Here is a 27,923-nt window from a genome sequence, read left to right on the forward strand (position 1 = left end):
ACAAGTGAACACCCGGAGCGTGGCCCGGAGCGCGAGGTCGCAGCCGGACCTCACCGCCTACCACGATGCCTACCAGCTGCCCGGACCCTTCTCTTCCTTCCCACCACCACCACCTTTTAGTGTAAGTGTGTTTGTTCCGTCCTGGGAGTGATAATATAAGAGTGTATAAGGTTGCCCTGTGTCCTTTTATTTCCTCCTTTTGTATATTCTTCCTCTTTCGTTTCCTCTTCATTATTGTACAATAAATTCTGTGTTCTTCCTTCACCCATCTGATTTCTTCTCATCCGATCGCTTTCGTCCTATCCCCAATTGAATATCGGTGGCACGATATAGGAACCGCTATAATCGGGTCTAGTCTTTGTTAACGGCCTGAGTCGTGGCTCGCTTCGCTCGGCGTGTCCATTACAGCCGCGGCTCGGGCGGGGCTCATTTCCTCGCTTACCGGGAGGCGCTGGTAATTAGGCAATAGGAGCAATTGGCCTTCCACCCTATTCAGCGCTGACCGGAAGTGACGTCATAGCTCCAGGACTCGGACGGCCAGCTTAATAGACGAGGGGATTAAACCCCCCCCCCCCCACCGGTAAGGGGACCGCCGTAATCCGAGATCCGCAACAATATATATATATATATATATATATATATATAATTATATATATATATAATATATATATAATATATATATAATATATATATATATATATATATTGTCAAGTGATTCCCCAGGTGAACACCACAGGGATCACGAATAGCCAAAGCAAGCTTTAACTCCGAGGCGACGATCAAATGCGGACTTTATATATATGCGCCAGAGGAATAAAGAGAAGCAGAGGAAGCTGAAGAGCTTTCCTGTGGTCCTGCCAGCTTTTCCAAAATCTGCGGAAAATAATTCAAACAAAACGGATTTATAAAATACAGAAAATAACGAAAGGGTTTATTAAATGAAAAATATACTGTATATATATATATATATATATATATATATATATATACATACATACATACATACATACATATACAGTCACGTGAAAAAGTAAGTACACCCCATGTAAAGTTTTGACTTTTTCAACATATTGCAACATACAGCTATTTGATCTTCATTTCAACAATATTGATAGATAAAGGTGATATAATATAACAAATATCATGAAACATTTACTTTTTGTAGTCCATTGTATAATTTAAATAAACATAAATGCAAATTTCGCATGTGGATAAAGTAAATACACCTTTGGCTCTCATAGGTGGTATTGCCCCTTTTGGCAGAAAGAACCTCAAGTAGGTGTTTCTTATAACTGTCTAGCAGTCTCTGACATCGACTGGGAGAAATTTTTGCCAACTCCTCCATGCAGAATTCTTTCAGCTGTGCAATGTTTGAGGGGTATCTTGCATGCACAGCTCGTTTCAAATCCCTCACAACATCTCGATGGGATTTCGATCCGGGCTTTGACTTGGCCATTCCATAACCATCCATTTCTTTCTTTTCAGCCATTCCTTGGTGGATTTACTGGTATGTTTAGGGTCATTGTCATTTTGCAAGGTCCACCTTCGTTTGAGCTTCAACTTTCTGACAGATGGCCTCACATTATCCTCAAGCACCCTCTGGTACGATGAAGAATTCATCATGGATTCTACGATGGTGAGCTGCCCAGGCCCTGATGCAGCAAAGCTGCCCCAAACCATAATATTTCCACCACCATGCTTTACAGTTGGTATCAGGTTCTTGTGGTCAAATGCTGTCTTTGGTTTTCGCCAAACATGTCTTCTGGTACTGTGGCCAAATAGCTCTACCTTTGACTCATCTGTCCAGAGTACATTGTTCCAGAAGTGCTGGTCTTTGCCTAGGTGTTCATTGGCAAACTTTAGTCTTGCCCTGATGTTCTTTCTGGACAGCAAAGTTTTCCGCCTGGCACACCTCCCATGTAGATCAAATTTGTGCAGCCTCTTTCTTATGGTAGACTCGTGAATTTTGACATCAACAGTGGCAAGAGCTACCTGTAGGTCCCGTGATGACATTCTGGGGTTCTTAGAGTCTTCTTTCAGCATCTTGCGGTCTGCTCTCGGGCTGAACTTGCTGGGGCGGCCTGGCCTGAACAAGTTGGCAGTTGTTTGGAATCTTCTCCACTTGTAGATGATCTTCCGGACAGTTGAATGATTGATTTCAAATTGTTTGGAGATGTTTTTAAATCCCTTCCCAGACTCGTAGGCATCTATAACCTTCTTTCTGAAGGCCTCAGAGAGCTCTTTTGATCTAGGCATGGTGACGTCGCACACTTCAACAGCAAAGAGCAAACCAAACGAAATGTCTGAGGTTTAAATAAGACAGGTTCCTCCAAGATCCTCTCTAACGATGTTCTAAGCATTTGCACCTGAGCTGGTGCACCTGATTCTAATTTTAGGTATTTGAAGGAGTGATAAATGAAGGGCTGTACTTACTTTTTCCACATGCGAAATTTGCATTTATGTTGATTTAAATTATACAATGCACTACAAAATGTAAATGTTTCATGATATTTGTTATATTATATCACGTTTATCGAAGCAATATTGTTGAAATGAAGATCAAATAGCTGCATGTTGAAATATGTTGAAAAAGTCAAAACTTTACATGGGGTGTACTTACTTTTTCACGTGACTGTATATATATACAGGGTGAGTCAAAAGTAGTGCCCAATTTCTATTTATTAACAATTATTTATTATTAACAATATTAACAATATTTATTTTTCACAATCATTATGAACAACAACAACATTATGAACAACGATTATTAACAATAATTATACCCGACAATTATTAACAACATGACATCCCAGAAAGAATCTGACAGCCGAAAAAACAGAAATCGGGCGCTACTTTTGACTCACCTTGTATATATATATATATATATATATATATATATATGTATGTATATATATATATATATATATATATATATATATATATATATATATATATATATATATATATACATATATATATATACATATATATATATATATATATATATATATATATATACATATATATATATACATATATATATATATATATATATATATATATATATATATATATATATATATATATATACATATACAGAGACAGACTTGGCATTTAATATGGAATATTTTTTTGTGGGGGTGAACTTACTTTTCAAGTTGACTTAGAACCAAAAGTTCATTGGAATTATGTTGAAATTATTCTTCATTTTGTTAATGTGACCTTTAAAAGAAAGAAAAACCACATTTGACATTTCGAAACAAATAAATTGATCCTTGAAAGTGATGTAAACTGATATCGAACTCAATTCATGGACAGTATTGTGTTAATCTTCTGTACGTTTTCCAGAAGTATTTTTTATTTTGCACATCAGCCAAATTTTTTTTTTACAAAAACAAAAGTTAAATTACGACAGGGATTACGGACAGTAAAATTACAGTTCAGTACTTCGTGTAACCCCCACGAGCATTCAGGAGAGCACGTACACATTGAGGCATGCTGTTGACGAGATTTGCCAAGGTTTGGACAGGAATCGCTTGCCGTGCAGTGACAATAGCCTGCTGCAATTCACGCACAGAGGTCGGCTGCTGGTCCAAGTGGTCGATTTGATGCGTTAATTCTGCCCACAAGTTCTCTATCGGATTCATATCCGGGGATATGGCAGGCCACTCCATATGCTCTACACCACGGTCAGCAAGAAAGTGTTGGATCATGCGAGCACGATGAGGCCATGCATTGTCATCTTGGAAGACAAAGTTTGCTCGAAAGGCTGCACGAGCAAATGGAAGCAATGTTTCTTCCAGAATGGCCCTGTACTTGAACTGGTTCAGGTTTCCATTCAGAACAACCAGGTCAGTTTTGCCCCCTGCATGAAAAGCAGCCCAAACGGTCACCCCACCACCTACAGCTTGGACTCTTGGCACTATACAATCTTTGTTGTAGGCTTCATGCACTTGTCTGCGCACTCAGACGCGGCCATCTTGACGATAGACCAGAAATCTAGACTCGTCACTGAAGATCACGTGATTCCAGTGTCCTGGCTACCATTGACGGTGCTCTCTGGCCCACTGCAATCGGCGCTGGCGGTGTTGTCTGGTCAGGCGTGGCTTTCTCAGGGATGCCTGGCATGATAGCCTGCTTGAACCAGTCGTTGGTTGACTAGCCTTCTGGATACATGCACATTTGTCAGTTGCTGCCACTCAGCCCTAAGCCGTTTAGCTGACTTGGTACGGCCATTGCGGACTAACCGGTGCAGCTGGCGATCATCGGACTAACCGGTGCAGCTGGACTAAAATTTAATATTCCATATTAAATGCCACTTGGTACGGCTGACTTGGTACGGCCATTGCGGACTAACCGGTGCAGCTGGCGATCATCCCTCCTTGTGGTTCTGCGGGGACGTCCTGGCCTCGGTATCGGAGTAGGGACACCCCTCTGAGCATTTAGTTTCAGGATCTTTGACACCTGAACTTGAGTGATGCCATACTGCCGAGCAATAGCACGCTGTTTCATGCTGTAATTTTGTAAAGCCACCACTCCATGACAAACAGCATTGTCGAGTTGACGGACCATCTCCAGAGGCTGCGGCAATAACTTTTGGAGACGTGCAGCAGTTGTTTTGCACTAATACAGAACGCAACAACCCTTGTATACCCGACTGTGAAGCCAATCATCAAATGCACCTGTCCGTAAATTTTTCCACGCCACCTGTGATATAATCCTGTTGTTGACTTCTTGCTGCGACAAACAATCAGTGACATGGTTCTTTTAACAAATAAATCATCAAAGTGTAAAAGAAACTCACCAGATTGATATACTGAGTTAAGAAAGTAAACCCAAGTCAAGAAAAAAAAAAAATTCCATATTAAATGCCAAGTCTGTATATAAAACGTATTTTATATATATATATATATATATATTGTTGCGGTTTTGGAATAAAGGTTAATTACCCCTCTTAGTTAGTTGCACCACAAGATGAAGCCTCGTTATAGTTCAGTTATCTCTTAGTAAATGTAAGCGTAGTCCTTTCATGTGTTTAGTTTTGTGTTGAGTAGGCCAGTGAGCTTTGGTGTTCTTTTGGCGCTTTGCTTTGGTGCTTTTGGTTTGGCGCTGGGATGCACGCGCAGGCCTGGGCAAGTCTACCGAGGCTGAAGGGACGAGCTGCAGGGGGAGTGGCCAGTAAGCAACGAGCCGCCAATCAGGGCTCGAGGGGAGTGGCTTTCCACTGCGGCAGGGGGCGGGGCTTGGAACATTCGGGTAAGATCGGGGAGGTGCCATATAAGGTCCTGCCCCGAGCCCATTGAACAGAACAGAACAGTAACGAGAACAGCAGCCGCACGCGCATGAGTCAGAATGCAGAACGCAGAAGGCAGACGTGAACGCGAGTGGAGCTGCAGAACGAGGAATCGAATTGCCTATTGTACACGAACTTTCCCCCATTCCCCATGCCCTGTGCTGTATTAATCGCGTGCTCGAAAGGACGACCCTCGCCGGGCCACAGACGCGCGATTTCCTCCTGCCTGCCTTTGCCTGCATACGCGCCGCGAGGATTTCCTCCTGCCTGCCTTCGCCTGGATACATGCCGTGAACATCGGAGAGCCACGCCGGGCGAGCTGCCCCGGGGCGACTGACGGCAAAGCGCGCTTGGTGTGCGAACTTCTCTTCCTCCATCTCCCCGTGTGTGTGAGTGGGCCCATTTGTCTGGGAATAAGTTAAACTGGTTAAGCTCTGCTCTGTTTCCTTCATTCTGGATCATTGTAAATAATAATAAATTGTGTTCTTCCTCTGATTTGACCGTTCCTGTCCCTTCCATCCATTGGCTTCGCATGGTACAAATAAAACCGCTCGAATCGGGTTCCAATAAAAGTAACAGCACGAGTCACGTGATATGCATTCTGCTCGGGCGTACTCGATTAAGCGTGGCTCGTGCGAGGCTCGATCCCCGCTTTCGTGGCAGCGTGGGTACCATAGGTACGTGCTAATTTGTCCTGAAACCCTTTTTCACGTTTGCCCGGAAGTGGCGATTCGGTCTCGCGGACCCGAAGACCCAGAGGGAAAAAAGGGGTTTAATCCCTCCTTTGTAACGGGAACAGGCTTCGGGAGATCCACAACAATATATATCGCGGCGCGTATGCATATATATATATATATATATATATATATATATATATATACGTACATATATATATATATACATATATATATATATACGTATATATATATATATACATATATATATATATATATATATATATATATATATATATATATATACATATATATGTATATACATATATATATATATATATATATATATACATATATATATATATATACATATATATATATATATATACATATATATACATATATATATATACATATATATATACATATAGATTGATATATATATATATATATATATATTATATATATATATATATACATATATATATATATATATATATATATATATATATATATATATATAGATATATATATATATAGATATATATATATATAGATAGATATATATATATAGATATATATATATATAGATATATATATATATATATATATATATATATATATATATATATATAGATATATATAGATAGATGTATATATATATATATATATATATATATATATGACTCCATGGTAAGATCTCCAACCTTTAATTGAACAAACAATGACTCAACGTTTCATTGCTTTGGTGCTTTGATTTTCAATTTCATTTCATTTTCTTTTCATTTTCATTTGTACCTGCTGCATTTCATTTTGGGTTTCAGACCTGGACACTCTACTCTGGACATGCTGCTTCTGCTTTCTCAACAATGGATGGAGGTCTTCAATGCCAAACAGGAAATTAGAGCAGTCTCCCTTGACATATCACGTGCCTTCGATACGGTCTGGCACCCCGCTCTGCTCACCAAACTCTCCTCTTTTGGTATCCATGGAAATCTCCACACATGGCTGGCGGACTTCCTCTCTAGTCGTAGTCAACGTGTGGCCCTGAATGGGTTTCTCTCATCTCCTCTTCCTGTTCAGGCTGGAGTTCCACAAGGCAGTGTTCTGGGCCCTGTGCTTTTTCTGGTCTTCATCAATGATCTCTCTGGACTCTCTTGAAAATCCTCTGTATCTCTTTGCTGATGACTCTACTCTCTGTCGCTCCATTCTTCATCCCTCAGGTCGGCAGTCTGCAGCCTCCTCACTCTGTGCAGACCTGGACAAAATCACAGACTGGGCAAACAAGTGGAACATGTCTTTCAATCCTGACAAATCTCACACTCTTACGATGTCTCTCCGAAAAGACCGACTGGACAACCCTCCCATCCACATTCTGAATAATCCTCTCCAAGAAGTTCTGTCACTCAAGCTTTTGGGTCTCACTATCTGCCATGATCTTTCCTGGGAAAACCACATTTCAAATCTGGCCTCCAAAGCCAGTCGCCGACTGGGCATCCTCCGTCGTGCGAAGTCCTTCCTTGGCACACCTGAGCTTCTCACCACATACAAGGCTTTCATCCACAGCCTAATGGAATACTGCTCTCCCCTCTGGGCTGGTGCTCCTGCCTCACACCTAGCTCGTCTTCACGCTGTTGAAACCAAAGCATTAAGAATCATTGGAATCTCCCGCGATGAAGCTAACTCCAAGGGCCTCTCACTCACTCACTGCAGGCAGGTTGGTGGTCTTTCCGACTTCTACCGACTCCTCTCTGGCCTTGCCCCCCCAGCTCTCTCTGGGCTCTGTCCCGCAAATATTCCTACAGGTCGCACAGATCTGCCTGCAACCCTCTTATGGTCAAACTGCCAAAATCAAGACTCTCTGCTCACCTTCACTCCTTCATTCCTCTTTTCTCCCGCCTCTGGAACAAACTCCCTCACTCTCTTCAATCCCACTCTACCCTCCAGGTCTTTAAAACAGCTGTTCACCACCATCTCTTATCTTCCCCCATCCAAAACCTTGATCTTTTCTACCCCTGCTAATTTCACCACAATTCCACTTTTTTGAAATACCAACTTCTGTCCTGGAAGTCCTTGTGTTTTATACTTCTCCCTCCCCCCCCCCCCTTCCCACGCCTCCTCCCCCCAAGCCCACTCCCTTCCACACATCTCCCTGCTCTCAAATGTTGTGTTTGTGTGCTTCCTCTTCTCCCCCCATCTTGTTTTCCGCTCCCTCTTTTTATATATTTTGTTTGTCTGGTTGATTTGTTTGTGAAGTAAATGTTAGCTCTTTCACGAGCCTCGATTCAGTATACAAAAAAATAAAAAAAAAATAAAAAAAATCATATTTGAATCATCCCAGATTCCTGATTTTCTAAAGACTTGAGTTATAATCCAGCATTGCTTACAGGATTATTTTAAGCCGTTAATATGCGGTTGATTTTTGAATTTGGTCAATAACGTCTCCGTTCACGAGAGCGGTGTGATACGGTTTCATTGGCTGTCTAGCTTTGCCCACCCCACTTTGCATATACCCCGCCCACTTTGCATATAAGGGGATGTTGAGATGATTTTATCACTCTTGAGGAAGATTAACGGAGGCGTGTGGCTTCACATGTTGTTAATGGAAACGTTGAGTCATTGTTTGTTCAATTAAAGGTTGGAGATCTTACCATGGAGTCATTTGGATTTACTCCCAACCGCAAATCTTTGCTTATATATATATATATATATATATATATATATATATATATATATATATATATATATATATATATATATATATATATATATATATATATATATATATAAAATATATAAATATATATACATAGCAATGATTAATATTATATTTTAGCCCCAGTTGGACTTCGTCCGAAACGGGGGCTCAAGGCTCATGGATTTGGTCTTGTCCATCCACCCGTGCGACTGCAACCATATCTCGGAGATGTATTGACTGATTTTGCTCATACTTAGCACAAAGACAATACATGACGGTATACATATGCACATCATTTCGTTTCGCGATGCGATCAGTCCTCAACAATTTCTCAGAGATGCATTTACAAATCTTGTTCAAATTTGGCACACAGATAAATGAATGATGGCTTACATATGCACGTCATTTCCTTTCGAGAACGTATCCAAGATGGCCGACTGGTGGCCATCTTGTTACTTAAATGTGTCCCCATACATGCATGGACTGATTTTCTTCAAACTTGGCACAAAGACAACACATGAGAGTACACATATGCATATTTTGTTTTGTTATCTGACCAAAGAAGGCCATTGACAGCCTTTAACTCCATACAGCAAAATTACTAAAACCACGGAAGGGGCCATGACATTTTTTTCTTTTCTTCTTGGTATTCTTGCATTTATATCTGGTTTGTTTATACGTATGCAGCACAATCTGAGGGGTAGTTTCATTGGCTGTGGGCACGGCTGTACCACTGATACAGTGCCCTCTGCTGGTTATGGAAGGAATTTGTAATTTGTTCAGGGTGCCAGCGATAGCTCGCCTCCTCTCTGCGAAGTACATCGTGGGGTCTTTAACGTCCACCTAATAATGCTGGCACACAAGACGTGCAGTTAGCGCCCATCCGAGGTGACGTCACATATTGATGAATCAACCTGCCTGTGTAACATCGGGTTAACAGTTTATAGCTGGGTCGGGATTCAAACCCAGGCTAGACAGCTTAGAGATGAGTGTGCGTATCTCTAGTCCTTCCCGCAAGCCTTGTATCTGGTCAGTGTATTTGACTTTCAATTTAATCCGATTGCTCATGGTCGAGCGGCACCCGATGAACAAAACTTTATGGTCGAGCGGCACCCGACGATGCCATTAAGAAAAAATTCTCATCACATCTGTTATTACTTGGTTCACCCTTCGTCGTCATTGTCATCATCGTTGTCGTCACATCGTATTATGTTCAATTTTCTTCTCCCCAGGGTTCAAGGTAAATTACGAGTTCCATAATGGCGAAACAGCTGTACATTATTGCATTGTTGTTGGTTGCAACCCATTCTATTTACCGTCTTCATACGATGTATCGTTTACTACTGCATGATAGTACATCTCCTCAATGCAATCTCATTACATCTGTTACACGCATGGAAGCAAATTTCCCTGGTTGTGTTTTTGGTGAGCTTCTGTTTGTTTTTCCTCCTGCAAGTGAAGAATTCTTTTTTCAAGGATGATTGTCCTCACAACGATTTGTGCAACTCTGGATCTCCCCTGCATTAAATCCAAGGCATTGTAATAAAAGTACATTGCACATGCTAAAGTGCCACAGATTGGTTTTGCACTCTGCACTTACACTTGTAAACTAATAGATAAACACATTGTGAAGTGTCCCATTAGTCTGTCAACAAATGACATCAATTAAAACTCGTGCCATTAAATTATAATTGATAGAGATGCAGCGAACAAAGCTCAGACCTAATTGGAATTGTCATCCGCATCGGAACTGATTTTGTTGTTGCAGCCTAAGGAGGGTAAGGATTACACAAGTTATTTGTATCCCATGCCAATAATCGAATTGGAGGTTTACTATGCGTTGAGCCACATGGAGGCCACAGTTCCCTGGACGTGATGTGGTCAGATGTACTCTTTAAGCTAATAGTATAATACTTTACATGGCCTTCTTTCTTTCATAATCATGTAAATCTTACTACTGTACATTAAATAAGGTGTGTGTGTGTGTGTGTGTGTGTGTGTGTGTGTGTGTGTGTGTGTGTGTGTGTGTGTGTGTGTATGTGTATGTGTATGTGTGTATATCTATGTGTATGTACATATGTATATATATATATATATATATATATATATATATATATATACATACATATATAACTGTGAGAAATAGTAGAAACTCCACAGTACGAGCAGGGCGTCTCATTTGTATTAAATAAATAATCGGGAGATTAAATAAGACGCGGACGTAGCTTCAGGGCGGTCGATCTTTAATTCTCGACAAGCTTCCGACCAACAAAGGTCTTCTTCTTAGTCCACAGAAACAACAGGCATGTATATCAGACAAGTATGTGCAGTGATATGTCAATAAGATGTGTGATATGTGTGGAAGATGCATACAAAAAGAAGAGTCACGCTAAAGAATGGCGTGTGTGAGTGTGTGTGAGCTTTAGTGTGTGAGCTTTAGCGTGGCTCTTCTTTTTGTATGCATCTTCCACACATATCACACATCCTATACATATATCACTACACATACTTGTCTGATATACATGCCTGTTGTTTCTGTGGACTAGGAAGAAGACCTTTGTTGGTCGAAAGCTTGTCGAGAATTAAAGATCGACCGTCCTGAAGCTACGTCCGCGTCTTATTTAATCTCCCGATTATATATATATATATATATATATATATATATATATATATATATATATATATATATATATATATATGTATATATATATATGTATATATATATATGTATATATATATATATATATATATATATATATATATATATATATATATATATATATATTATTATATATTCACGTGAAAAAGTAAGTACACCCCATGTAAAGTTTTGACTTTTTCAACATATTTCAACATACAGCAATTTGATCTTCATTTAAACAATATTCATAGATAAAGGTGTTATAATATAACAAATATCATGAAACATTTACATTTTGTAGTCCATTGTATAATTTAAATAAACATAAATGCAAATTTCGCATGTGGAAAAAGTAGTACACCCTTGGCTCTAATAGGTGCTATTGCCCCCTTTGGCAGAAACAACCTCAAGTCGGCGTTTCTTATAACTGTCTACAAGTCTCTGACATCGACTGGGAGAAATTTTTGCCAACTCCTCCATGCAGAATTCTTTCAGCTGTGCGATGTTTGAGGGGTTTCTTGCATGCACAGCTCCTTTCAAATCCCCACGACATCTCGATGGGATTTAGATCTGGGCTTTGACTTGGCCATTCCAGGACCATCCATTTCTTTCTTTTCAGCCATTCCTTCGTGGATTTACTGGTATGTTTAGGGTCATTGTCATGTTGCAAGGTCCACCTTCGATTGAGCTTCAACTTTCCGACAGATGGCCTCACATTATCCTCAAGCACCTTCTGGTACAATGAAGAATTCATTGTGGATTCTATGATGGTGAGCTGCCCAGGCCCTGATGCAGCAAAGCTGCCCCAAACCATAATATTTCCACCACCATGCTTTACAGTTGGTATCAGGTTCTAGTGGTCAAATGCTGTCTTTGGTTTTCGCCAAACATGTCTTCTGGTACTGTTGCCAAATAGCTCTACGTTTGACTCATCTGTCCAGAGCACATTGTTCCAGAAGTGCTGGTCTTTGCCAAGGTGTTCATTGGCAAACTTTAGTCTTACCCTGATGTTCTTTCTGGACAGCAAAGGTTTCCTCCTGGCACACCTCCCATGTAGATCAAATTTGTGCAGCCTCTTTCTAATGGTAGACTCGTGCACTTTGACATCAACAGTGGCAAGAGCTACCTGTAGGTCCCGTGATGACATTCTGGGGTTCTTAGAGACTTCTTTCAGCATCTTGCGGTCTGCTCTCAGGCTGAACTTGCTGGGGCAGCCTGGCCTGAACAAGTTGGCAGTTGTTTGGAATCTTCTCCACTTGCAGATGATCTTCTGGACAGTCGAATGATTGATTTCAAATTGTTTGGAGATCTTTTTAAATCCCTTCCCAGACTCATAGGCATCTATAACCTTCTTTCTGAAGGCCTCAGAAAGCTCTTTTGATCGAGGCTGGTGACGACGCACACTTCAACCACAAAGAGCAAACCAAACTAAATGTCTGAGGTTTAAATAAGACAGGTTCCTCCAAGATCCTCTCTAACGATGTTCTAATCATTTGCACCTGAGCTGGTGCACCTGATTCTAATTTTAGGTATTTGAAGTAGTGATAAATGTAGGGGTGTACTTACTTTTTCCACATGCGAAATTTGCATTTATGTTTATTTAAATTATACAATGGACTACAAAATGTAAATGTTTCATGATATTTGTTATATTATATCAGCTTTATCTCTCAATATTGTTGAAATGAAGATCAAATCGCTGCATGTTGAAATATGTTGAAAAAGTCAAAACTGTACGAGGGGTGTACTTACTTTTTCACGTGACTGTATATTGTCCTGTCGACGACTCTATTAAGATCGAGCGTCCACGGATGGAATCGAGCTTAACGAGGCGTTTCCAATTCAATCCCGGATCATACACGAGCAGGGGGGTTGGGGGAGAATGACGCAGCTTACCTGATGGTCCGACGATGTCTTCACCCTTTGAAAAGAATACAAGGGTTTATTTAATATGGTGTCGGGACAGGAAAATAACGTGCCAGTAATCACTAAACCCCATTCGTGAGTGCTCTTACACAAGGACTTCAAATACAAGACAATGGAAGGATGAGCCAAATAAACCGTTGTGTGAGCGTTTGTGCTTATCTGTTTGGATGTGGTCGGCAGGAATTGTCCGGGATGGTCAGCTCCAAGCGCAGTCGTCCGACCGCGCTCCGGGTGGCGCAAACCGCTCGGGCATTGGCGCGAACACCCCTCGTTGCACGGTCCATCCCGCGCCACACAGCAGAGCACGCAGGCACCAGGAGCACGAACAACAGGGGAGGATGATCATCGGCGCTCAATAACAAAGGTCCAAACGGGAACGAAAGGCAAACAGGGTTGAGAAATGCGGAGGCGATGACAGGCAGAGGCGAAGGGGTGAAGAGAGACCAAGGAAGAGGGTCAAAATGTCCGTCTCCGTTTACTTTTATCTGACGTCCTCAGACATCAGCTCTCTCTTTCTCTCTCTCTCTCTCTCTCTCTCTCTCTCTCTCTCTGCCAATCAGCCCGTCATTTCCTTGCGGTTTTTCGTGCCTTCCTCACGTCCTGGTCTTTTCCCTCCAATCAGTACGTCGCTTGTTGGTAGCTCGTTCGCGCCCTCCACACTGATTGGCCGTGCATCTCTCGTCTTTGGTGTTACGTCATCGGTCGCACGTCATTGTCGGTGGCCAATCAGTGTGGCATGTCCTTCATCTTCCCTTCTCTCCAATCGGTGCTCTGGTTGTTGCTCGCCCCTCCCCCTCCTGTCAATCACGAGTTCTCCTGGGCGTGGCTCTCGGCCCGCCTGTGCGATGTCTGTCTGCCATTGCGCCGTAGTGTGCGGTCGCTTGCTGTCTGCTCTTCTGGTCAGTTTTATCGTCTTGTGGCGGAGGGGGATTTAATTCATGTGTGCACTAATGGATATAACTAATGTATGTGATGTGTTGCCATAAGGGACAATGAATAAATCACAGAGGTTTGACATACCAGGGAGTTAGCCTAATCCCTATTCTACCTGTCACCCGATCATCCTCATATGATCACAAGGACACACTTAATCTGACATTTGGGCGACAGATTTTTTTTTTTTTTTTTTTGTATACAAGATCGAGGCTCGTGAAAGAGCGAACATTAATTACACAGAAAGACAAACCGACACATAAAACATATAACATAGGGAGCGGTAGACAAGATGGGGAGAGAGGGGGAAGGACACAAACACAACATTTGAGAGCAGGGACCGAGAGACATGGAGACATCGAGAGATCTGAGAGAGGGCGAGGGCTTTGGGGGGGGGGGGGGGGGGCGTGGGAAGGGGGCAGTGGGAGAGGTATAAAACATATGGACACTGCCAGGACTTCCAGGAAAGAAGTTGGAATTTCAAACAAGGTGGATCTGGGGTGAATTAGCAGGGGTAGAAAAGATCAAGGTTTTGGATGGGGAAGATAAGAGATGGTGGTGAACAGCTGTTTTAAAGACCTGGAGGGAGGAGTGGGATTGAAGGGAGTGAGGGAGTTTGTTCCAGAGGCGGGAGAAAAGAGGAATGAAAGAGTGAAGGTGAGCGGAGAGCCGAGATTTCGGCAGTTTAACCATCAGAGGGTTGCTGGCAGATCTTGTGCGACCTGTAGGAATATTTGGGGGACAGAGCACAGAGAGAGCTGGGGGTGCAAGGCCGGAGAGGAGTCGGTAGAAGACAGAAAGACCACCTACCGCCTGCGGTGAGTGAGTGAAAGGCCCTCAGAGATAGCTTCATCGCGGGAGATTCCAATAATTCTGAAAGCTTTGGTTTCAACAGCGTGAAACCGAGCTAGGTGTGAGGCAGGAGCACCGGCCCATAGGGTGAGAACAGTATTCCATTGAGCTGCAGATGAAAGCCTTGTATGTGGTGAGGAGCTCAGGTGTGCCGAGGAAGGACTTCGCACGACGGAGGATGCCCAGTCGGCGACTGGCTTTGGAGGCCAGCTTGGAAATGTGGTTTTCCCAAGAAAGATCATGGCAGATAGTGAGACCCAAAATCTTGAGCGACAGAACTTCTTGGAGAGGATTGTTGAGAAAGTAGATGGGAGGGTTGTCCAGTCGATCTTTTCGGAGAGACATAGTAAGAGTGTGAGATTTGTCAGGATTGAAAGACATGTTCCACTTGTTTGACCAGTCTGTGATTTTGTCCAGGTCTTCAGAGAGTGAGGAGGCAGCAGACTGCCGGTCTGAGGGAAGAGGAATGGAGCGGCAGAGAGTGGAGTCATCAGCAAAGAGATAGAGAGGATTTTCGAGAGAGTCAGAGAGATCATTGATGAAGACCAGAAAAAGCACGGGGCCCAGAACACTGCCTTGGGGAACTCCAGCCTGAACAGGAAGAGGAGATGAGAGAAACCCATTCAGGGCCACACGTTGACGACGACTAGAGAGGAAGTCCGCCAGCCATGCGTGGAGATTTCCATGGATACCAAAGGAGGAGAGTTTGGTGAGCAGAGCGGGGTGCCAGACCGTGTCGAAGGCACGTGATATGTCGAGGGAGACAGCTCTAATTTCCTGTTTGGCATTGAGGACCTCCATCCATTGTTGAGACAGCAGAAGCAGCATGTCCAGAGTAGAGTGACCTGGTCTGAAACCAAATTGATGATCAGAGATCAAGCCATTGGAGAAGAGGAAAGATTTCATATCAGAAGCAATGATGGATTCCATGACTTTGCTGATAATTGGGAGAAGGCTGATTGGTCTGTAGTTGCTAGGATCTGTTTTTGCACCTTTTTTGTGCAAAGCGGTGATGTTGGCTGATTTCCAAGCAGATGGCAGTTGACCTTGAGCAAAAGAGAGGGTGAAGAGAACAGAGAGAGGGTGAGATAGAGCAGCAGAGCAGGATTTTAGGACCCGTGGGCTGATGCCGTCGGGTCCAGTTGCAGAATCAGAGTCGAGGGTTGACAGAAACTTTTCCACCTTGTCAGGAGGAAAGGACACGGAGTCCAGGAGCAGCAGGGTACGACTGGGTATGGTGGGTACAGAGAGGGATGGGTTTGGGACACAAGATTTAGAGGCAAACACAGAGTTGAGGCATTCAGCTTTTTCACGTGCGGAGTCAGCTGTGTAGCCGTTTGAGGTAAGGGAGGGGATGGAGGGGGAACAAACACCAGAAACGGATTTGACCAGACGCCACCAGGATTTGGAAGAGGGAGACAGATAAGAGAGTTCGGTCTTGAGAACGGAGAGATATTGTTTCCTGGCTCTCCTGAGGGTGGACACACACTTGTTTCGGGCTTTGTGAAAGGAAATGAGATTTCCTTCCGTTGGATTTGCTTTCCAGGAGACGAAGGCAAGTTGTTTCTGGGCAACAGCCTCACCACAAGATTCCGTGTACCATGGACGGGAGGAAGGGTATGACAACTGAAGACGAGATGGGATAAATCTGTGCATGAGAGAGAGCAATTTACTTTGGAAGAATTCCCAGGATGAGTTGATGTCAGAGGTGGTAGAGATGGGAGACCAGTCCAGATGATTGATGGCTGCTTGAAGACCGTGCCAGTTGGCCTGAGTGAAATGCCAGACTCGTCGACGCTGAGCAGGCTCCCTGAGGATGGTCAGAGAGATGTCCACTTTAACAAGGACATGATCAGATGATCCGATCGGAGCAGAAGAAGAGCAGCAGACATTTTCAGGGAAGTTAGTCATAACCAAGTCCAGAAGAGAAGATGTTCCGTTGACTGAGATCCGGGTCGGGAAATTGACAGATTGTGTCAGTCCTAGTGAGTCGCAGAAGTCCTTTGCTGAGGAGCCATGGCTGGTGAGAGAGGTACCCACACCCAGCCAACTGGCATGATGACAGTTGAAATCACCACATATGAGGAAGAGAGAGTTGGGATGAGTAGATAGAAGTTGGTCCATATCATCAGACAGCGAGATGTAGATGGAGTCATCACTGTTTGGTGGACGGTACAACACACATATGAACAAGAGGTGGGAGCGAAGGGGAAGCCGTAGCCAGAGGTATTCCTGGGGGTGAGGTGGAGAGAGTGCAGTGCAGGGCGAGTGAGGAAGAGAGTTTTTGATAAAGATAGCAACCCCGCCTCCAGGACGAGGCTCAGGTCTATCATACCGGAGGAGGGAGTAGCCCGGGAGAGATACTATGGAATCAGAGACATCATAAAGGAGGAAAGTTTCTGTTAAGCAGATCACGTCTGGTTTGACAGAAGCAACCTGTATGGAGAGATCAGTTAAGTTTGAACGAAGGCCCCGGATGTTTGACGTCCATACCGTTAATGAAGAGGAAGGGGGAGCATCAGATACAGAACAGGGGGGGAGGAGGGGTAGGGTAAGATGTGGAAGAGGTGGAAGAGGTAGGGAGAGCTGTTGAAGGTGTGTCAGAGATTTCAGAATAGCTCGGAGAAAGGGAAGGATGGGGCGGACAAAAGGTTTGATGGTGATTGGGTGAGCCACAATGAGGTGTTATTTGAGGAGGGGGAAGAGCGAGGCAGAAGGTTGGGGGAGATGGAGGTGAGAGTTTGAAGGGGGAAGAAGCGGGGAGGACGCTTTGAGGAGGGGGAGTGAGAGGGGGGAAATTGAGAAGCAATGAGGGTGGGGAGATTTGAAGGGGAGGGGTGAGGGGGGAGTTTGGGAGGGAAGGGACAAGGGGAGGGATTTGAAAGGGATGGGATATGGGGGAGATTTGGAGGGGAGGGGTGAGGCAGGAGTCTAGGAGGGGAGGGGCGAGGGGGCGTCTTGGCGGGGAGGGGTGAGGGGGTAGTTTAGGAGGGAGGGGGCAAGGGGGGAGATTTGAAAGGGATGGGTGATGGGGAAGATTTGGAGGGGAGGGGTGATGGGGAAGATTTGGAGGGGAGGAGTTATGGGGAAGATTTGGAGGGGAGGGGTGATTGGATTTTTGAAAGTGTACGATTTATGGGAAACGAACATTTATTGCAAAATGAGTTTCTTGTGACCTTCGAGTTAAAAATACGTTTAAGGACGCTGGATGGAGGATGGAGTGCAGGAGAGTTTAGGGAATGTAGAAAAAAGGCACTATAGGAGATGGATATTTTTTTTGGGATGAATTGATTTGGTGAGCAAGTCGAAAGCAGCCTTTTAAAGAAGAAGAAGAAAAAGGTGTTATAAAATATGACGGAATACATAACTTGAGGGGAAAATGTAAACATTGAAGGTTAATGAGTGAAAACTATCTGGGGAAATGGGGGAGAAACACGTGGTCGAAGAACGAACGAACGAATAAGAATGAATAAACGAATGAGAACAGAGAAGGAAATGTTTTTTTTTTTTTGTTTTTTTTTTTGAGTTGAGATTTACACAAGGAAGTAGGCTATGGGTGAAAAGCCTGGGAATACAGAGAACGAAAGTTATTGGATCACAACGACGGACCACTGAGAGAAAAACAAAGCCTCAAGGTTGTACAGTGCACACTGTACAAGGCCTTGCTCGCGACACGGCAAACAGACGATCAATTTATGAAAGATAAACACCGAGAAACAACCAAAGTTGCACACAATAACTTCACACACCGAAAGATAAATACAGTTTCGACAAAATACAATTGTGAACAGACTTAACTTCGAAAAACGTGGAGACCGTGTCGAGCTTCGAAAATCCCTTTCGCCGTCTCCAAGATCTCGCGAGATCGAGATCGCGAGATCCCTAACCCTAACCCTAACTTATTACATCGAAATTCCCTATCCCGACAGATGAAGCACCTACCAATGCAGATCTACCTGAACCAATATATGCCCTACCGAACTGACATAACAATATATATATATACAGACTTGGCATTTAATATGGAATTTTTTTTTTCTTGACTTGGGTTTACTTTCTTAACTCAGTATATCAATCTGGGGAGTTTCTTTTACACTTTGGTGATTTATTTGTTAAAAGAACCATGTCATTGATTGTCTGTCACAGCAAGAAATCAACAACAGGATTATATCACAGGTGGCGTGGCAAAATGTACGGACAGGTGCATTTGATGATTGGCTTCACAGTCGGGTATACAAGGGTTGTTGCGTTCTGTATTAGTGGAAAACAACTGCTGCACGTCTCCAAAAGTTATTGCCGCTTCCTCTGGAGATGGTCCGTCAACTCGACAATGCTGTTTGTCATGGAGTGGTGGCTTTACGAAATTACGGCATGAAACAGCGTGCTATTGCTCGGCAGTATGGCATCACTCAAGGTCAGGTGTCAAAAATCCTGAAACCAAATGCTCAGAGAGGTGTCCCGACTCCAATACCGAGGCCAAGACGTCCCCGCAGAACCACAAGGAGGGATGATCGCCAGCTGTACCGGTTAGTCCGCAATGGCCGTACCAAGTCAGCTAATCGGCTTAGGGCTGAGTGGCAGCAACTGACAAATGTGCCTGTATCCAGAAGGCTAGTCAACCAACGACTGGTTCAAGCAGGCTATCGTGCCAGGCGTACCCTGAGAACGCCACGCATGACCAGACAACACAGCCAGCGCCGATTGCAGTGGGCCAGAGAGCACCGCCAATGGCAGCCAGGACACTGGAATCAAGTGATCTTCAGTGACGAGTCTAGATTTCTGGTCTATCGTCAAGATGGCTGCGTCCGAGTGCGCAGACAAGTGCATGAAGCCTACAACAAAGATTGTATAGTGCCAAGAGTCCAAGCTGGAGGTGGTGGGGTGACCGTTTGGGATGCTTTTCATGCAGGGTGGAAAAAGTGACCTGGTTGTTCTGAATGGAAACCTTAACCAGTTCAAGTACAGGGCCATTCTGGAAGAAACATTGCTTCCATTTGCTCGTGCAGCCTTTCGAGGAAACTTTGTCTTCCAAGATGACAATGCACGGCCTAATCGTGCTCGCATGATCCAACACTTTCTTGCTGACCATGGTGTAGAGCATATGGAGTGGCCTGCCATGTCACTGGATATGAATCCGATAGAGAACTTGTGGGCAGAATTAACGCGTCAAATCGACAACTTGGACCAGCAGCCCACCTCTGTGCGTGAATTGCAGCAGACTATTGTCACTGCATGGCAAGCGATTCCTGTGCAAACCTTGGCAAATCTCGCGAACAGCATGCCTCAACGTGTACGTGCTCTCCTGAATGCTCGTGGGGGTTACGCGAAGTACTGAACTGTAATTTTACTGTCCGTAATCCCAGTCGTAATTTAACTTTTGTTTTTGTTAAAAAATCGCGAACAGCATGCCTCAACATGTACGTGCTCTCCTGAATGCTCGTGGGGGTTACACGAAGTACTGAACTGTAATTTTACTGTCCGTAATCCCAGTCGTAATTTAACTTTTGTTTTTGTTAAAAAAATTTTTGGCTAATGTGCAAAATAAAGAGATACTTCTGGAAAACGTACAGAAGTTTAACACAGTACTGTGCATGAATTGAGTTCGATATCAGTTTACATCACTTTCAAGGATCAATATATTTGTTTCGAAATGTCAAATGTGGTTTTTGTTTCTTTTAAATGTCACATTAACAAAATCTAGAATAATTTCAACATAATTCCAATGAACTTTTGGTTCTAAGACATCTTGAAAAGTAAGTTCACCCCCACAAAAAAAATATATTCCATATTAAATGCCAAGTCTGTATATATATATATATATATATATATATATATATATATATATATATATATATATATATATATATATATTTGCATATATATACATATATATATATATATATATATATATATATTTGCATATATATACATATATATATATATATATATATATTTGCATATATATACATATATATATATATATATATATATTTGCATATATATACATATATATATATATATATATATATATATATATATATATATATATATATATATATATATTGTTACGGATCTCAGAGACGGCGCTCCCCTTAGCAAGGGGGGCGGCTAATTCCCTTGGCCTGTTAAGCTGGCCGTCTCTGGTCCTGGAACTATCTCGCCACTTCCGGTCAGCGCTGAATATGGTAGTAGGCCAATTATTCCTATGACCTAAGTACCAGCGCCTTCCGGTAAGCGAGGAAATGAGCCCCTCCCGAGCCGCGACTGTAATGGACATGCCGAGCGAAGCGAGCCACGACTCAGGCCGTTAACAAGAGACTAAACCCGATTATAAAGCGTTGGCCAAATCGTGCCACAGGTATTCAATTGAAAGAAAAGACTAACGCGATCGGCGAATAATGAAACCAAAAGGGTAAGAAATAACAGACATTTATTAATTATTTACAAAGCCAAAGAAACCAAAGGAGGACAAAAGCAATATACAGAAGAAGAAGAAGACACAGGGCAAGCCTTAAAACAGTCTTATAATATACTCCAGACATCAAACAGGACAGACCACAGACTTACACGACAAGGGAATAGCAGGCAGAAATCACTGGACGAAGGAGAAGGTCCAGGTGGGACAACTGGGCTGGAAGGTTCGGCAGGGTACAGCAAGGAGGTCCACTCCAGGTCCACACTCCGGGCTGGAAGCGAGCAGCCAGCGGCAGGTACACGTTGTCATTTCACGCGGTAGGGCTTTTTGAAGTAGCTCGTCACAGAGCTCCGCGCAGCTTCGTCTCTCTCTGCCTTCTACGTCCACCTCTCTTCCAACTCATCCAACTCGTACCTTCTCACCGACTCGTCAAGCAGTCCCTTGCAGTCGCTTTTATTGCTGTCTTCGAAATCAAGCCGCCAGCTCTGATGACCCGCCTACCTGTTGGCTCACCGCGGTGCTGGTTGGCCGGTAAGGGCTTGCTGACTCCACCTCCGATGACGAGCTTATGTGCCACACCTTGTTCTGGTGGCTCCTCCCCCTTCTTCCTCAGCCCGACCGCATGGCCAATGGCGGCTGGTGGGGAGTTAGAACACCACTCGCACCGCATTTGAAGCGAAGTTTGGGCCTACTCTTATGTGATTAATGCAACGTAGATTCAACTATTGGGAACAGGTCCTTAACTGAAACACATAATAATGAAATAACTACGAAGAGGTCCTATGGTTCACTACGTGTGGTTCATGGACTAACTAGGGTGCGATCTTTAACCAGCCAATTGATGGGAATATTTACAGGGGAACACTTATAAGGGAAACATTTACTAAAATTTACTAGTGAAGGTTCTAAAAACCGTAACAATATATATATATATATATATATATGTATATATATATATATATATATACATACATATATATATATATATATATATATATATATATATATATATATATATATATATATATATATATATATATATATATATATATATATATATGTCTGAACATCATAGAAAAAAGCAGGGTTTGGCTGATCTCCACCAAATTGCGCATGCATATTGGTAGTGCTCACGGTCAGGTCATGGCACAACAAGTCTCCACCCATCCTTTAAGGGGGTGGAGGTGACTTACAAATTTCGCCTGTAAACATGCCATAGTGCAAGTGGTTCACTGACTCCCTGCTGCAGCCAAGGGGGATTATTAGCCACGGCACAAAATACATTTGCCCCACCTACCCCACTATCTCCCTCACCCTCCTTTCCCCCTTCCTCACCCCAAAGCCGCTTTCAAAGGGAGCGGGTGTTTCTACTGTTAGTAACGCCACAAAAATTGCATATAATTAAATCGCATTTTTTGATAGTTGCTTTGCATGACAATCAGTTTGGCCTAGGAATGTGGAAAAGGACGATGCTATTATTAGTCCCCTACCGGTGTACACCGGAGGGGACTATAGGTTTGCACGCCGTCCCTCCATTTGTCAGTCTGTCAGTCTGTCAGTTTGTCACGCAAAGAACAGTTTTCCGGACTTTTTTTCTAAACGTTTAATGCTCATGATTTCAAACTTGGCACATGGTTTCCTCATGATAAGTTACAGATCAAGTTCGAACTTCACGACGTTTCGATCATTTTTGACAAAGTTATGGCACTTTGAACTTTGGGAATTCTGATAATTCTGATGATCCTTAACTCAGTGCCATTTTAAGTTTTAATTTCCTTTTAATAAGATTTTCTCTGCAATAATAGGACCGATTGAGATAAAATTTTCACCGTAGGGGGGACTCGGTCTGCAGAATATTTTAATGGTAATTATGACGTCACAGGTCACGTGGTTCGGCCGCCATATTGTTTTTCGTGAAAAAAACGAAAACCACTTTTTCTCTGCAACGGCTGAACAGATTGAGGCCAAACTTTGCAGGCAAAATCGCATACCCATGACGAACAAAAAGGTCAGCGAGCATGACGTCATGCATCACATGGTTTCAGAGTTATGACGTTTTTAAGCATGAACCTTTAAAACCGAGCTCCTCCCTCATTTTTGATCCAATCGAGGGGAAACTTCACAGATCTGTTCAGCATGTCAGTCTACTAAAATGTCCTTTTGGAATTTGCGATAGGTCACGTGGTTTGGCAGATATCGTTAATAAAAACGAAAATATTTTTAAAAATGGATATCTCTTGAATCGCCAGTACCTCAGACCGTGAGTTGGTAATAATTTATATAATTTACACAGTGCAATACGCGCAGGCTGCTGCACGGAGCGATCTTGGGGGCTTATCAACGAGGCGAGGCGTGACACACATGTGTCTCAGCATACCTTAGATCAAGTTTGAAAACCAGCATCAACCGTGCATAAATTTGCATGTTCGATCATTTTTGACAAAGTTATGGCACTTTGAACTTTGGTAGGGGACATGCATTGCAGCGCAATACTCAGAATGCTTGTTTACTATGGTATCTTGCAGTTTCCTGCCTTCTAGCATTTCTGATGGATGTTAAAGATGCCACATTGCCTTTCAAAAATGGTAAACTTTCCTGACTGTGCTCGCATGTGAAGATTCATTTAGGATTTCAAGGTAGCATTCACACAGTGTAATCCTTTGAGTTAGTGTCCCAATCAAATTAGAAATCCCTTGTTGGTCAACTCTCCAGCTGATCAGCTTGCCTTATTATGACTCCTGCTGGTCTATAACCACTCTAATAGTAAGCCACATATGGGGCTTGTAAATTACAATGTTATAAATAGTTGACAATTTCTTACCTTAAAAAATGAACGGCTATGAACTGCTTTTAAGGAAATGTACATGTATTTATATTTGTGCACATATATTATCAAGCCATTTACTGCACTAAAAATATTATTTTGCTTTCAGGACGGGCTCAGCGATTCTTCTTGTGGAGATCGAAGACATTAATGACAATGAGCCATCCTTCAAGAACCCACACCTGGAGGTGTCAGTCAGTGAGGCTGCTGCTCCAGGAACATCTGTTGCCAAGCTTCATGCCAATGACCCAGACTCTGGCCAAAACGGTGAAGTGTTGTACAGTTTCAGTCCTCGTGTCTCAGCACAGTCACGGCGGCTGTTTCGCCTTGACGATCACACTGGTTTGCTGTCACTCCGTGGGCCTCTCGACCGTGAGGTAATGCCCATCCATCGCCTCCTTGTTGTTGCCAACGATCGGGGTCACAATCCAAGTCCCACTACTGCAACTGTTATGGTTACAGTCACTGATGCCAATGACAATACTCCTTCATTGGCTGTGCATGCCATTAAGCCAGCTTCAAAAGATGGTACCGTACACATATCTGAATTGGACCCGATTGGTACACCGATTGTTCTAATTGATATTAAAGACCCTGACCAAGGTCCAAACGGCCATGTGACCTACCACATTGTGGGTACAGACACCCCATTTAGTTTGCGACCTGCCTATCCTGACCATGACATGGAGCTCCTGCTAGAAACAGCTACTGCTCTGGACTATGAGTTACGCCAGGACTACATGGTTGAAGTTATTGCAGTGGATGGTGGAATTCCTGCTAGGACAGGCACTGCTGTTGTTCATGTTCATGCCCTGGATGAGAACGACAATGCCCCAGTTTTTCTCCCACAAGTAATGAATGTTTCGGTCCATGAGAATAATGCGCCGGGTGTCCAGGTACTGACTCTACGTGCTCGTGATCGTGACAGTGGACACAATTCTGCCCTAATATATTCCCTTGCACCAGGGGCACCCCGTTCATTTCGGTTAAATGCATCAACAGGTGTGCTTTCCATCACTGAATCGCTAGATCGTGAGCAGAACAGATTTTTTAGACTGACCGCAATTGCTCGGGACCGTGGTGTGCCACCACTTGAAGGCAATGCGACAGTCTTTGTGCGGGTTCTTGACCGTAATGATAATGCACCCCGTTTTACCAACAAGGAGCTCAACTTCTTTTTATCAGAGAACCTTCCACGCTCTACGACCGTGGGTGTACTGAGTGCCAGCGATGTTGATGAGGGGAAAAATGGACTTGTGACATTCGCAATGGTTGGAGGTGGAAATAGTAACAACATCTTCACAGTCAATCCCGTTACGGGCATGCTTGAGGCCAATGTTTCTTTTGACCGTGAACGAAAAGCTAGCTATGCTTTTGATGTGTACGCCATAGATGGTGGAGATCCTCCGCTGACTGCTACGGCAAAGGTTACCATCAATGTGATGGATATTAACGACAATGCTCCGACAGTGGTGGTTCCCCCATCAAATTCTTCGTACCACCTTGTGCCTCTTTCAACAGGAATCGGGACTTCAGTAGCGGAAGTAGTGGCTGTGGATTATGATAGCGGTGAGAATGCAGCACTGTCATATTCTATCGCTTCACCTAATCCAAGTGACCTTTTTTCCATAGATGCAGCCACAGGAAACGTAACATTGCTGCGAGCCTTGAGACCTACTGATAGAGGACTTCATCAACTAGTTATCAAAGTGAGTGATGGAGGATTTCCGGAGCCTTTGCAGGTCCTGGCACTTGTCAACCTGTTTGTCAATGATAGTTTCAACAATGCAACCTATGTGCAGGAAATGGTTGCTCGTGGCCTCCGTAAGCAACCAGAGAAAGACGGGCAGCAGACTACTGAGGAAAGTGGGAGATACACTATTCTAGTTGCTATGGCAGCTGGTGCTGCCTTTGTAGTGTTGCTTGTTACTTCTGTCATTGCAGCTTTACGTTGTCGTGGTACTCGGCAAAAAGGTAACGGTGGAGGACCTGGTTGTCGGGGAAAAACTGGAGAGACATGGCTTTCTGCTGCACCTCCAGAGCTGCGAAGTAGCAAAAAGTCTGTGTCAGGCAAGACTGTTCCTTCCGCACCTTACAGCATTGTAACAATTGAGGAAGGCAAGGGAGATGAACCTACTTACCAATCAATCGCCGAGGCTTTGGGGGAGCCAGCAGGGGAAGATCGGAGAACGATCCCTCGGCACAATACCTTCCGCCCTTGTGATAACCGTGAGATGTCTGAGATGCCACGATCTCCTCCCTCAGTGGCTCCCAACATCGCTGTTGAGCCACCTAGACCTGCAAGGCTCCACTTACTGGCTGGTTCACCCGGAGAGATTGCGGGTAGTGAGCGCTTTGGGCCAGCCATGATCATAGCTGGTGATTGCAAGAGACTTTCAAGTTGTTCGGAGCACTACAGTGGGTCAGACAGCAGTGGTTCGCAAGCGGAATTTGCACAAAATGCTCAAATTGCCGCTGGCAGCAAACCGGTAAGCGCCGTCTGTGAATGCATGTGGGTCTGAATTACCTTTTATATATTTTGTGTCTTTTATGTAGTACTTGCTGAAAAATGCAGATGAAGGTATATTCCCATCGTTGTAGTCTAATGGGTTGTCATCTCAAATGTGGGTATCAAAGGAGAGAACAAGGCCCTCACAGGGCCCAAAGTGTACGTCATCATCTTTATTATTACGACTGCATTTTGAGGACCAAGTTGTGATGTTTTAGTTTTCTTGTGTACGCTCTCGACTATCAAGTCATCTCGATGGCATGCATATTAACTGTTGTTATGGGAAGGAAGAATTAAGGAAAGACACAAAGAAAAAGGGGAGAAATGGCAGAAAAGTAGATGAGGGGTGGAAGGAAATGGAAATAAAAATGAGAAAAACACATGATGATGCCGGGCAATGTTGTTTTGGGGGCAGAGGAGGGGCCCGGGTATGGTGGTTCAGATGTAGCTTAAAATATTTCACCATTTTCCTTATATGAATGCATATGTGCTTCAGGAGATGCTAAATTTGGAGCATATTAGGGTGGGGATGGAGGGTGTGGACGTCACATAATTGTGCATTGCCATAAATGTGCAGATCATGTGTGATACATGTTTCATGTTGGAGCCAAAATGCAGCGGTCTGTAGCATAGGACCACTGTGGCTATCCCACCTGCTTGAACTCCCATATATTTCTTGCAATACCTTCTATTTTGCTCTTGATGATTGCATCCATTGACTGCTTGACTGACTCTGGAATGGCATATGTGAAAGGGCAATCATACGCAAGGTATAATAATTAATTTTGAATGGAGAAGGGGTAATTTACATATTGGCCATGGCTTGGGGAAGAAGACTTTTCAAGGATCCTCATTACGTCTACAATGTATTGTCCAATCTCTTCCTTTGCCGATCGAAAGGTTTATGCTGCCACAATCATTGCATGTCTTAAGTGGTGATCTGTGATCTGGGCCTGAAAGGATTACTAAATCTGCATTTTGGGAAAACTCATTTTGTGGCCTGGTTATTGATGTAAGCGTTTGCAACTCATATGACCTTCACACTCTGCCATTTTTGTGTCGACCATCGAAGGCTCATGGGCGAGCTTCAAACGCCACATGCACGAAATGAAAACCCGATGCACAGATCGAAGACGACGAGCTCCCTTGTCTTCTTCA

General features: G+C 43.4%; 1 protein-coding gene across 1 annotated transcript in view; it reads left to right on the forward strand.

Annotated features, from left to right (window-relative positions):
* The window catches only part of LOC137439710 (protocadherin-9-like), a 431,655-nt gene that overhangs the window by 49,945 nt on the left and 353,787 nt on the right, over nt 1–27,923 (forward strand). Inside the window, exon 3 of the mRNA XM_078768284.1 lies at nt 24,366–26,745. Coding sequence (XP_078624410.1) covers nt 24,366–26,745 — 2,380 coding nt within the window. The remainder of the gene's footprint in view (nt 1–24,365; nt 26,746–27,923) is intronic.

This window comes from Myxine glutinosa, chromosome 14 (genome assembly GCF_964187855.1).
Source record: "Myxine glutinosa chromosome 14, kmMyxGlut1.1, whole genome shotgun sequence".
Classification (NCBI taxonomy): Eukaryota; Metazoa; Chordata; class Myxini; order Myxiniformes; family Myxinidae; genus Myxine; species Myxine glutinosa.